Source organism: Pinus tabuliformis, chromosome 3_2 (genome assembly GCF_031772625.1).
Source record: "Pinus tabuliformis cultivar Carrire ecotype Pingquan chromosome 3_2, CPIR1, whole genome shotgun sequence".
Taxonomy (NCBI): Eukaryota; Viridiplantae; Streptophyta; class Pinopsida; order Pinales; family Pinaceae; genus Pinus; species Pinus tabuliformis.
Window position 1 is genome coordinate 116,966,576 of NC_142302.1, and position 12,991 is coordinate 116,979,566.

At 40.5% G+C, this 12,991-nt stretch overlaps 1 protein-coding gene across 4 annotated transcripts in view; it reads left to right on the forward strand.

Annotated features, from left to right (window-relative positions):
• Window positions 1-2,874: 2,874 nt before the first annotated feature.
• LOC149180092 (sterol 3-beta-glucosyltransferase UGT80B1-like) overlaps window positions 2,875-12,991 on the forward strand; it is a 392,913-nt gene continuing 382,796 nt past the window's right edge. Inside the window, exons 1-2 of one of the 4 annotated variants that reach the window (XM_089415891.1) lie at window positions 2,875-3,149; window positions 4,475-5,085. In XM_089415891.1, coding sequence (XP_089272017.1) covers window positions 4,608-5,085 — 478 coding nt within the window. In that variant the 5' untranslated portion in view covers window positions 2,875-3,149; window positions 4,475-4,607. Of the gene's footprint in view, window positions 3,150-4,265; window positions 5,086-12,991 lie in introns of those variants that run through there. The other 3 variants (XM_089415893.1, XM_089415892.1, XM_089415890.1) reach the window with 3 other exon arrangements.

Below are 12,991 nucleotides of genomic sequence, written 5' to 3' on the forward strand. Positions count from 1 at the left end.
CCCTTTTAGGGAGATTTGTTTGCCATCAGCTATATCAAGCTTGGCTTTTAACTGGGCTTTAGATAGGTTTGATTTCCTGCCCCAAGTCTTAGGAGGACCCACAGTGTCATATAGAAGGCCGAGGCCACCCACAGGATCATCCGGGTGGTCTCTTTTTTTCCCGAGGCCGAAGGTTATAATGAGGTTTGTCTAGGTAAATAACAGAGGGGATGGGAAGACCAGAGCCCACCGACGAGGGTCCAGAAAGATTTAAAATCGGTATCGATGTAATGATGCTGTCAAGGGCCAAAGAGATATTGCATTGAGGAGAAAAAACATCAATAGATGGCCTGGAAGGACCAGGCCTGAAAATAGGATCCACAAGGGGCATACATAGAATAGAAAGAGAGGGAGGAGGGGAAGAGACGGTACCCGCAGGATGAGATGCCTCCACCTCTGTCATCTCGTTCCGCTTGTGAACATAAGCAATTCTTACAGCCTCTACACGAGCTGCCTGTTGATCCTCATTGATCACACTTTGTACCATAACCTCTGTATGATGTTCCCCTGACGAAATTGCCTGCTCCATAACTACATCCTCAGGCTGCTCCTGCAATTCTTGAATCGAATCCACCCAATTTTTCCTTGCATGTCTAAACCCCAATGGGAAATCCCTATCCAAGTGGCCATGTTTATAACAACGATGACATCGATAGGGAAACTGTTCATAGTCCAGTAACTGAGTGAGAGAGTATCCATCCACTTGTATCTGCATCATTTCTTCCAAACCCTCCCTCGGGTCCAGCCTAACCAGTATACATGCCACCTTTCTTTCCATAGTCACTTGGAAGGACATATCAGCTTCCAAAAAAGTTCCCAGAATGTTCCCAATCGCCTTGAAGACATCCATCGACCAAAGCTGTGGAGCGAGTGATGGAAGGCGCACCCACACAGGGATCTCTCCTAATCTTTCTCTTTGAGCATCAAAAAGGGGATGTCATCTTTTAAAGAGAATCAAAGCTTTACCAAAACCCCAGTTTCGCTCTAGAACCCAATCAACTACTTCCGCATTTGAGAAACGAACCATGAACCAACCCCTTGACAAACAAATAACCTCCATCTGAGAAACCGACCCTGAACTCCATTCCTTAATGAAATTTGCTGTAAATTGTCTTCCCTTAACCCGACCCACTATGATGTGCTCTGATGCATCCATAGCTTCATCCATCCGAATGTTGACCCCTAAGATTAGTTTTGGTTTCTCCTCTTTCTTTCTTATGACCTTTCCTTTCTCCTTCTTTTGACCAAAGGACTGACCATTTACTAACAGGGCAACTGAGACATTTTCTTCACCCCCATGGCTTTCCAAGCCCTGAATACCCTCCAAGGGATCGTTTGGTGTTAATATAATGTTCTGCAGGGCTTCAAAATCTAGTACATACCCATCAGTACTGATACTGGGAAGATGTTCGTCCTCCTTCGTCCCCAAAGACCTCGCCTTTGGATGCTTGACCAATTCCAAACCTTGACTTGGGAAAACATGAAACCCTAGCTCAAGATTCCCAGATTCTTCTTGAAGAGACAATCCCACCAAAGAATTTACCTCTGGGAACCTAATGAAAGGTTTCTCCCTAGCAACTATAGTCTCAGCCACTAAACGAAATGAATTTGATAGGTTGACGACATAAGTTGAAGCATGATTTTACAATTTAGGATTTTGTACAAGACTTCTCACTATATCTTCTAGACCACCCGTTAAAACCCCAGAACTAGAGATTGCAGGAGAGGATTTTGGGCTTACTTGAAAACTCGCTTAGAAAGGTCTGCCAATGCCGCACCTTTTAGACCTTCATGAATTTCAGAGTCTGGGAAACAACAAACAACCTTTGAGGAAGGGGGTTTTGACTCCTCCAACAACCCTAATCCATCGCCATAATGCCATGCCAACTCTGTACACAAACTTTTGCCAAGTGGAGACTTAGTTGGCAAGACCACCTTCGCCATCGCCAGATTCTTCTCTGTCGGTTCCAACCCCCAAACCGACAGGATGTCCTCTGAAACTAGTTCCAAATCCACATAGTCGGTCGGGTTCACCATCCTCAAAACAATGTAAAAAGGAAAAAATTAATAACCAAAAAACTTGACTGGAACGACTAGTGTGTGCTTCGAGAAGATCAACAACAAAAACACCTTGTGCAATATGACCCCAAGTAACCTAATACCCCAGAAAAACAAAGAGATCTTAAAAAAACAAAAAAATATCAACTAATTTATATTATATACAAATTATATTAATTACAAATTTTTAATATGTAAAATTAACATTTAATCTATATATATATATATAACTTTTATTTTACATAGACCTATAAATTTAAAGATAATTCATATTTTTAACCATTAACTATACCACTAAACGTGTTTATTTTTGAATATAACCTGTTTAATGCTATTCAAATAGTCGTTCATGATTCCTAAGAATCTTCGGATGCGTGGGAATCAATCTATTACGTGCGAGTTCAACAAATATCGTTGAAATCAAACTCCTCCATTGGGGTGAAATTTTACGTTTCATAAAAGCAAACGAGAGAACCCACGATAAGCCCAAAATTCTGAAGATCGCCCAGCTCAGCAACAGGGTGGCATAAACCGAATAAATTAAAAAGATGTCAGGGTGTGAAGTCGACACACGTCTGAAAGGCCACGTGGATGCTGACATGGCAGCATGATTCTACTCTTCTCCAACAAGTTAGTCGAGCTGGACCTCCCCCGCAATCCAAGGTCAACACCCTGGCTCTTTTTAATTGATTGACCGATTGGAAGTTTGATAATTGTACGCATTATGCAGGGGTTGTGGAAGTAATCTAATCTTAATCTAATATAGAATAATAATTTGTAGCCGCTTGTAGGCACAGATGCGGAGGGAAACCTTAATTCACTCCGCCTTGTCCAGTAATGGCGGCATCATCGATTCTTTAATGAATTTCTTCAGTATCTGTGCATTCGGAACGCAGTGCTCTTCGAATATTTTTATGATATTCGATAGTCGGAAGGTGGATTGACGTTTAGCCAATTTACTTCTCTGCCGCCGACCATACCGCTTGCCTTAATTCAATCTTCGCTGGAGATTGGAGGCCGACTTTTAAAATTTCCGAGTTGATTGCGCGTAGGTGAGTTTTCTGCGTGTAGTCAAGTTCGCTGGTTCCATTTAGTAACTTAAATTGGAAGTTATTTATATTTTATAGCCTCTATTGACTTTACGCGTTTCAAGAGGTTAACCGGCAAATTCTTGTTTGGTTGTTTACTATCTAAGACTGCAAGTTATTGCCGTTTCTGATGACCTAAGTGCCGACGATTCGAGTTTTAAAGGCCTATTGGATGGAGAATAGTTGGATTTGGCTTTCCCGAGTTCTTTTTGTTCTGTGAATTTTTAAGAAGTATTGCGCATTTTATGATTTCTAACCTGCGATGTTCCAAATCTCCGCTCGCTTTTCCTTGTAACTCAGCGTTCAATCAACCTAGTTTCCTAATCTTTATAGCTCTGTTTTGTCTTGTGACATCCAAGTTGAAGTTTGGCCTTTGTTCCGTGGGATTCAATCTGAAGAATTGAGTTAGATAGTTGGATTTTTGAAATATTGTAGATAATTCAGTTGGAATTTAAATATGGTCAAGAAGTGCTGTGGCATGTTTGTTGCAATCCTCATCTTCTTGCCGGTATACTTTTGGTTTATCCAGAAAGTTAAAAGTCAGCGGTTTAATTTCTGGATTTTAGATTCTTTCCCCTGCTAAGGCCAACAGTAACTACCCTTCACAGGGTTAGAATCTGGATTTCCTCTGCAATTTAAGCTCGGTGGTTGGATTCCCGTATCGAGAACCTCCCTTTTGTTTTATTACAACCTACGAATGGAAATTGTGAGCTTCCAGGTCTTACTCCACCTGAAAATCCAATTGTGTGCTTCATTATGTGAATATCGAAAAGCTTATTGTCTTTCTTGCGTCTAAGAGTTTCGTGCAGTGTATTGGAATTTTAAATTAAAGGTTATTGATTTTTTCGTTTTATTTTCATTCTTGTTAGCTGTGACTTGTTTTAAAACCTTCCGAAATACACGATTTAGGTTTACTTCACAATCCAATTTAGGGACACGTCAACAAAAGGGAAATGTGAAGCAGCATACGCTTCCGGGCGAGTCGCTGTTCAGTTGACTGGTAGGCGAACTCTCTTTTACAATTTGGTTGGGCTAGTCAAACGGCGCACGAGACAAGAGACCGTCGGATGGATCTCCAAAGGGAAAATCGCTTCTAGTTGCCCCGGCTGGAATGCCCGATAAACCCGAATAGAAACTCCTCTGGCATCTTCGTTTCATTCATAATAGGCATCGCGATTAAGGGTTATTTTAATATTTAATAGGTGGCACCGTTTTTTCTAATTTCTGTTTGAGTTGTGACCATTTATTATCGCTTAACCATTGGTTACTATCATAATGCTGCTTTGCAGTTCTGTGGCAGCCCTTTTCGTTTCATTGGGAACGAAGGGAATGATCGTGAGTCTTAATCTTCTTAGAGACTTCGCAATCGATACAGACTGAAAGACGTATTCTGGTTAGCGTCATAATGCCTTGGGAATCATCATGGAAAGTAAAATTTTAAGGGCCAACGAGCACGGCAACGGAATCGTTAGATTAGGTATTTGCGGGGAAGTTAAGAGCTCTGTTGACTTCAGCTCAAACAAGTTTCCAACAGGCAGTCTGGCAGTTGAAGAGAGTAACATCAAAACCAGTTCATGGGCTCAGAGACAGGATTGGCAGAATACAGATTTCTATGCAAACTCTGCATCAGATGACATGATAATTCTTCAACACGGGAATGGTTCTGGGAACGATTCAAGCAGTAGCACTGTCTTGACTGGGAGCTCAAAAATTGATTCGATTGTAGATAATTCAAAAGATACCGGGAAGGCAGTCGTAGTTTCTACTGAAGCTAGTGGATCAGGATTTGCTCATGTTCTGACTGATGAATCGTTATGTCATTCCTTCACGGAATCAAATCTGGAATTATCTGCCATGGAAAACCAGCGTCCGTCATGCTCAAGCTTTTCTTCCTCTCAAGGTTTGTAATCTCCGCCTTAGGAAATTTTCATGGTCACTGCTTTTACTGGCATTTGAATTTGTATAGAAAAAGATAATCAGTGATATATGGAGTATAAGTGACATAACTACGCTGTTGACTGAAAGAGATATATTCTTTATACATGTAGAGATTAAGTTTTAATATTACTTCCAAACAAGAAATTCTAAATGTAGGTGTCGGATGACATGGATCACTTCTAGAAAACTGCCTTGTGCTGCACAGCCAATTTTCTATCCTGTACTGGTAACGGTTATCACTAAGCATCTCTTTTCAACTGGGAAATACAGTAATACTTATTTGCAGGGAATAAGAATCAATACGATCCCGTTTGTAGCTCATGTGTCCGAGAGAACTTTGTCTCCATATTCTATTAACCCTGGACTTGTCAAAATTTGGATTAGTCTATCTTTCACAAAGTCATGTGTCCAAAAATTGAAAGAACGCTAGTTTTCATCTTGGAACTCATTTTGTTCTTTTGGCATCTTTCGAAAGGAAGCAAATATTGCAATTAATATTGCATTGGTGTCATGCTTATTTCCATCATGAAGTTACATATGCCGTGTATGCATATTTGCAATTAATATTGCATTGGTGTCATGCTTATTTCCATCATGAAGTTACATATGCCGTGTATGCATATTTGCAATTAATATTGCATTGGAGTCATGCTTATTTCCATCATGAAGTTACATATGCCGTGTATGCATATTTGCAATTAATATTGCATTGGTGTCATGCTTATTTCCATCATGAAGTTACATTTGCCGTGTATGCATATGTGCTGGGGCAGGCATTCGAGAGATTTGAAAATATCAGAGATCATGCTCAGGATCTATGCACATGAACGTTGTGTAAAAGGAAGGCATGCAAGTATCTGTCAAAGGCTATAGTCCCCTTTTTAGGAACCAATTTACAAGTCTACCTGTACAATGAAAACTGAGATTTGGTAGTAGATGTGCCCATACTTCGTGGTTCAATTAAGTTATGTACAAGCAAATTACAAATTCAGAGACTGTTCAGTGGTAGAAATGCAATAGATATGGACTGAATGCATTAAGCTTTTCTTGTAAGCCCTGAAGGTGATTCTTATTGTTAATTCCGTATTGATACAAAGATTACTATTGACATTTTTATTTCATCTTTAAAATTTGGAAGATATGACATTTAGTCCTTAGATATATCATATTTGGTTGCATATTGTAGTGCCTGCAAGGTCACTGTTTTACAAAGAAATGCGATAAATCAAACGTAGAGTGTTTACCCAATAAACAAAGAAATGAGATAAATCAAACATAGAGTGCTTTCCCAGATATCGGGGCACCGTACAGTTATCACTTTTGAAAAGAAATTTCAACTATGAAAGCATGTACATCCTGGCAATTTAGGAGTGTTGCTGGGAGTCCTCTATAATAAACGGACAACTTGATCCATGCTGCTCTTCTCTCAGATCTGTCATCAGCAATTAAAATTCATTTATTGTCCTTTCGAGTTCATAGATACTTGTGACGGCTCTTTCATGCAACTAGAGAAGTGTTTAAACAGGTTTTTCCTTCGTAACAAACACATGTTTATCACATCGCTCATATCAATGTGTCATGAAGCGAGGCTGGGAGACATTTTAGCATGCTGCAGTCTATTTTGAACTGAAAAAGGTGGTCTGTGTCAAGTACACACTCGGATGAAGCTACCAGCTATTGACATATTGGAGATTATTTTCTGCTTTTATTTCGGAAGTCATCTACAGAGTCTTGCATATTGAAGACGCCATTGCCTTTTATTGTTTCCACCCATTCAGGGAAAACAGAAAAAAATGAATCAAAGAAAAATTTACCAACATTGACTACTTTGAAGCTGCCAGACAGGCTTACTTTCCCCGAATGTGAATGGATACAGGGTATCTACTCTCCAGATTCTTCTCAAGAGGGCTTACATTAGAGACAACGAAAGTCCAGCTTTGTTTGTTCTGGTTGCAAGATTGACAGGTTTTATCTTTGTTGATACTTGATGGCCCCAAAAGGGTCCATCATATATCCATTTTGACATTAAGTTTGTTTGCCTTCAGGTTCCTTGAGAATCGTTTTAAGCATGTAAAAGAGGTTTTCAGAGGCAAAGAGCACTTTGAGCTACATCAACATATTTGGATGGTGAAACCACACTTTAGGCGAGATAGAAAATCATGAGAAGCTGCCTTCAGATTTGCGTTCATGTTTATTTCCTGCCTCTGCCTTCACATCTTGCCTTCCCCTTTAAGGAAAGATAGCCAAGAATGAGTGTATGTATGATTTAATTATCTTAGTCACATCCCGATTAGCTGGTGTAATTTAGTAAAGGGCATGTGCCCAGGCCCAAAGGTTATCAAGAACAATCATGCTTCATGACCATTCACATATTTCTGTATATATACTCTTTGCCTTTCACCTTGGAAGGCAGAGGAGGGAAAATAATCAATTGAGTTATTGGCTTAAGTCTAGTTTCTCCTTGTTTGTGGTTTTTTTTGGTGTAATAAGTCCATCAAATTGATTATCATTTGGACAAGCCCCCATATTGACACAGGACACCCCCCAATCCATTGTGTTGTTTCCTTTATTTCCACAGTTGATATGATGAGTTTGTAATTTTGATTTATTTATTTCAGCAAAGTAGAACTGTTAGGTGAAAGTTGCGTTGGAAATTTACACCACCCTGCAGTAGCCAGCCTTCAACAACCAACCCTGTAGCCTATCTAAGGGACGTGGCAACAGCAGCTGTAACTTAAAAGAGGAAGAATTGAAATTCTGTTTATGTCACTTTTGAAATTGTTATAATTTTGTTGTCCTTTCCCTAGCTTATAAGATTGTTGTAATTCTGCGGTCCCCTGTTACTCTGTTGCAAGTTTCTCAGACCCTCTGTTTTCACACGTTTCAACTTTACAGGGATGATGTTGCTGGTCATGGTGAATTAGTCTGGAATTTTTTTATTTATTTTGGCAGTGTGTATGTTTGAGTCAAGATTAGGCTGATGACCAGTAATAGTAAAAGAACTACCTGACTATAAACTTTAAAGCCTCACTTGTGCGGTTGTCTCACTTCAATTCCTTATGTTTGCATGCATGGAAGGGTGTTAGGGTCCTGTTATCACTCCAGGAAACTCATCGAGGTTGTAAATCAGAGATGCCTGGTAACATATAAATTTTAATATTGTTCTCTGAAATATTGGAATGAAAGATGGTTTGGATCAAGTCGGATAACCATTTCAGCTCTATTCACACTCAAGGCATGCATGAACACCCCCAATAACACAAGGCTTTAGACTGCTAATGCTCAATAGTTTGTAGATTTAATGGATAGATGGAGAACACTGACTATGCCAGCAGGTTGCATACATGGACCTATACGAATGGCTAGCTACAAGCAGCAAATGAACTTATTGACTATACTGGCAGATGCGTATATAATTACACATATAAATGGCTAGCCATAGGCAGCAAAGAAGCTTGCAAATCTAATATATCAAAGCAGAGATAAGATGACAGTTATCTGGCCTCGAACACACAGAAAACCTGAACAAACTGTTCAGGTGCAAACATAGAACAGAAGAGAAATGGACATTAAACATGTAGCAGCAAAAGAAGCTTGTATTACTAAAGACTACAGATGAGAAGCTTGAGAAAACAGGGGAGGAATAATCTCCAAAAGTTGAACCCTTGTTACATCTTGTTTTCAGCTATTTATAGCTTGTTTACAATGGTCCTCAGCCTTTTGAGGTTTCAGGTGTCTTAATCTATCTTTCTGTCTTGTTTAACTGATTGATTCCCTTAATAGGTAGGCATGGCTCGGCGGTTTTCCTCTTCTGACAGAGAAATAACCATACTCAGATATTTTGGGTGGCCTGCTGTGATGCATAGGAGCTCCCTCGTGCCAAAGATGCCCCATTAAGTCTGTTAGGATGACTGCTGCACTGGCAGGGCCGTTAATGCTCCATGATTTTATTTGATTTGGGTTGAGGCGTGTAGTGGCCCTTCCCCTTCCCTTTCTGGGTTTTGTTTGCCGGCCGCCGTCCCTCCGCTGAATCCTTCTTTTGGTATATAACATAACTGCACGATTCCTTCAAGGATGGCTTGCCGCTTGAACCTGCAATGGAGTGGCTGCCGTTCTTATGAAATCCCTGCACCGGTCCCTTTCAGGCAATAGCTGTGAATGTTTCTTTTCTGTTATTGTGTCTGTCTGGGTCATAAACAGCGAAAACGCTGCGACACTGCTAAATCCCGCCCATTTCTGTTTCACTTGGACTTCAAACATCTTCAAACATGGCATAACTTTCTATCGGGTCCGCCTTTCGGGTCACAGTCGCATATCGCAGCCGGCTGATCCCTTGTTTTTTTAATATTTGAACAATATATATAAAACAACTGCAAAATCATGAAAAATGGCTCTGGCGGATTTGAAGAATATATATATTTTACTTTCGAATCCCATCGGATCCAAAACCCATCATAATCGGCATCTGCCTAGGGCTTCCCTTTATATTTTCTTTATACAAAGAAAATACACCAAATACATTGAAAACGATATGGGCGCGGACTTTAAAAAATATGAAATGGAGTGTTGTGCATATATCGGGTCCGGCCCATCGGCCTGCACCATCATTTGTGTTAAAGCCCCTTCCCTTTGAAAGTGTCGATGCGATATCGGCGATCACCGCGGACCCGATATTTTATAAAATGGAGTGTTGAAGGGTCATCGGGTCCGGCCCATCGCATCGGCGCATAACATATGTGAAGGCCCTGTACTCTTTGGCAGCCCCGATAGCGAAATGCTGACGTGATGTGAGCCTTTGATCTGTGCACGCGATTAACGGCCCTGATCAAATCGCTAGACCACAATCGCAATGCCACTGCCGATACCGCCGACCCGCTGATCGTCGATATTGCCGCGGACCCGATATTTTATAAAATGGAGTGTTGAAGGGTCATCGGGTCCGGCCCATCGCATCGGCGCATAACTTATGTTAAAGCCTGCCCCTCGTAATTGCCGATAGCGAAATGCCGACGCGATCTGGACCGTTGACCGGCCAGATCCAACGGCTGATATGATTTCGGACCCTTAAGCCTGCAACTTTGGTTTTTATGTGATTTTTGAGTATTTTCACCTTTCGATAGTGTAATTCTGCCCTCCAAAGGGCTTCCCTCTTGCAACCTCTTTGATCGGTGGGTAGCTTTTGTCATGTCTTGATGATTTGAACAGCAAACATGGATTTTGGGCATGACTATAAGCATATTTGCAGCCTTTGAGAGCTTTTTGAATCTATTCTTAATCCATTTGCATAGCAAAGCTAACACTGGCTCTTTCTGGATATGAGATCCTCCCTATGAGGTCTCAAGAACTGCAGATCAATGCCTTTCTTGTAGAAAACAAATTAGCCAAAATTTCCTAGTGTTCCATTTGGCATGGAGTCTACTTTGCTTATACTAAAACTGAAAAAAAATAAATAAAATATTTACAGTTTTAAGGCCTAAAGACCTTAAATCACATAGCTTTTCAAAAACCGCCCATTAATTGGGCCATCAAAAACTGGTTCTCCCTCCATACTTTTCAGTATGAAGGTATTGTTCCCTTGAATCTGTGAAATGATGAAAGGGCCCGTCCAGAGAGCGTCAAATTTCCCATGATTGCCTTTCTTTTCTTTAAATGCATCCTATTTCATAACCAAATCCCCAACCTGCAAGTTGTCTCTCTTTGCCTTCTTGTCAAATACTTCCTTGATCCTCTGCTGATGTGTTGTAGCTTTTTCAATCAGCGGCTCTCTGATCTGATATAATTCTGTTAAATCAGTGATTCTATTGGCCATAACATCTTCTTCATTCTGCGCTGTTTGGAGCAAATTTGCCACAGGAAGAGTAAGCTGAATTGGAAAAATAGCATCAGTACCATATACCAGCTTGAAAGGAGAGCAGCCTGTAGATCTTGTGATGGTCACTCTGTCTGCCCATAGTGCATATTTGAGCTTTGCATCCCAATTCTTCTTATTATCTTCTAACAGCTTCTTAATAATCTTGATCAAACTTTTGTTAGAGGATTCTGCTAGACCATTCCCTTGGGGGTAATAGGAGGTGGAATGAACAAGCTTAATGCCCATTGAATCACACATTTCCACCAACTCTTTTGCCTTGAAGGCTACTGCATTATCTGTTATAAGCTTATGTGGGCAACCAAATCTGCTGAAAATGTTTTCTGATAAAAATTTCATTACCACATTATGATCAACCTTCCTTGTTGGGATTGCTTCAATCCATTTTGTAAAATAATCAGTGGCAACTAATATCCACCTGTGCTGGCCACTGGAGTGCGGGTTGATTTCACCAATGAAATCCAAGCCCCACTGCTGCAAAGGTCCTTTTGCAATTATTGGCTTTAGGGGCAAGGATTTTAACTGCTGCTTTCCTTCAAATCTCTGGCACCTGTCACAAGATTTAACAAAAGCAAATGCATCAGAAAATAAAGATGGCCAATAGTACCCAGCTCTGAGAATCTTTTGGGCTGTAGTTCTCCAATAATGATGTCCTCCACACATGCTGTTATGGAACTGCTGCATAACTTCTATTGACTGTTCTTTGTCCAGACATCTTAAAAGCACTCCAGATGGATCCTTCCAATAAAGCGAGCTATCATTGATGCAATATTTCATTGCCTTGAGCTTTAACGTTCTTGCTTGACTTTGAGAAAATTCTGAAGGAACTTCTAACTCTAAAAGGAATTTAATTATTGCAGCATACCAATTACATGAAGCTAGGTTCTCGGCCACCGACTGCCCTCTCTGCGATTCAGCTGTTTCATGCTCTTTCATTAGACCATTTCCTTCTACATTGAACAAGAAATCGACGTCCAAAGATTTGCAATTTTCTTTAGCCAACAGTTTGGCAAGCCCCTGACCTCTTACCAGCTTGGTAGGCTTTAGCTCTATGTTGAATTCTATCATTTTTGCAATCCATTTCGCTCTTTTTCCATCAGCATCAGGTTGCGTTAAGACATCCTTTATTGCAGCAGAAGGCACATATGCAACTATTTTGGAATGCAAGATGTATACTCTGAAAGCTTTCAAAGATTTGATAAGAGCGTATGCTTGTTTCTCAATAATATCATACCTCAGCTCAGCATCCCTTAAGGTTTTACTGAAAAATGCCACCGGATGCTCTGAGCCTTCTTCATCGGCTTGCAATAAGACTGCTGCAAGGGTGTCGTCAGAGGCAAAAGAAAATATGTGGAACTCCTTGCTATAATCTGGACTGATTAAAGTGGGGGCCTCCATAATTGCCCTTTTAATGGACTCAAATGACTTTCTCGCTACACCATTCCACTTGATCTCTAACCCCTTCTTCAACATAGAGGTTATATGCTTCACAAGTTCTGCAAAATTTGGGATAAATCTCCTTACAAAATTAATCTTGCCTAGAAAAGACTGGATGTCCTTCTTCGATCTCCGGACAGACAAGGTCTGTATCGCTTTTACTCTTTCTGGGTCAATTCGGACACCTGCAGCAGAAACAATATGTCCCAACAACTTGCCTTCTTCTAACGCAAATTGTGACTTCTTAGGATTTACTGAAATCCCAAACCTTCTGCACTTCAAAAACACTTTCTTCAAATGTTGCACATGGTCTTGATGGCTACTGGAGTATACTGTTATATCATCCAGGTAGATAAGGACAAATTTATCCTTTTCTCCCACAAATGCTATATCCATAGCTCTCTGAAAGGTGGCTTCAACATTCATCAACCCAAAAGGCATCTTGGAATACATAAAGGTACCCCAAGGAGTGGTGAATGCAGTCTTCTCCTGATCATCCGGATGCACAGCAACCTGATTATAACCTGAAAAACCATCTATAAAAGACATTACTTCGGCACTT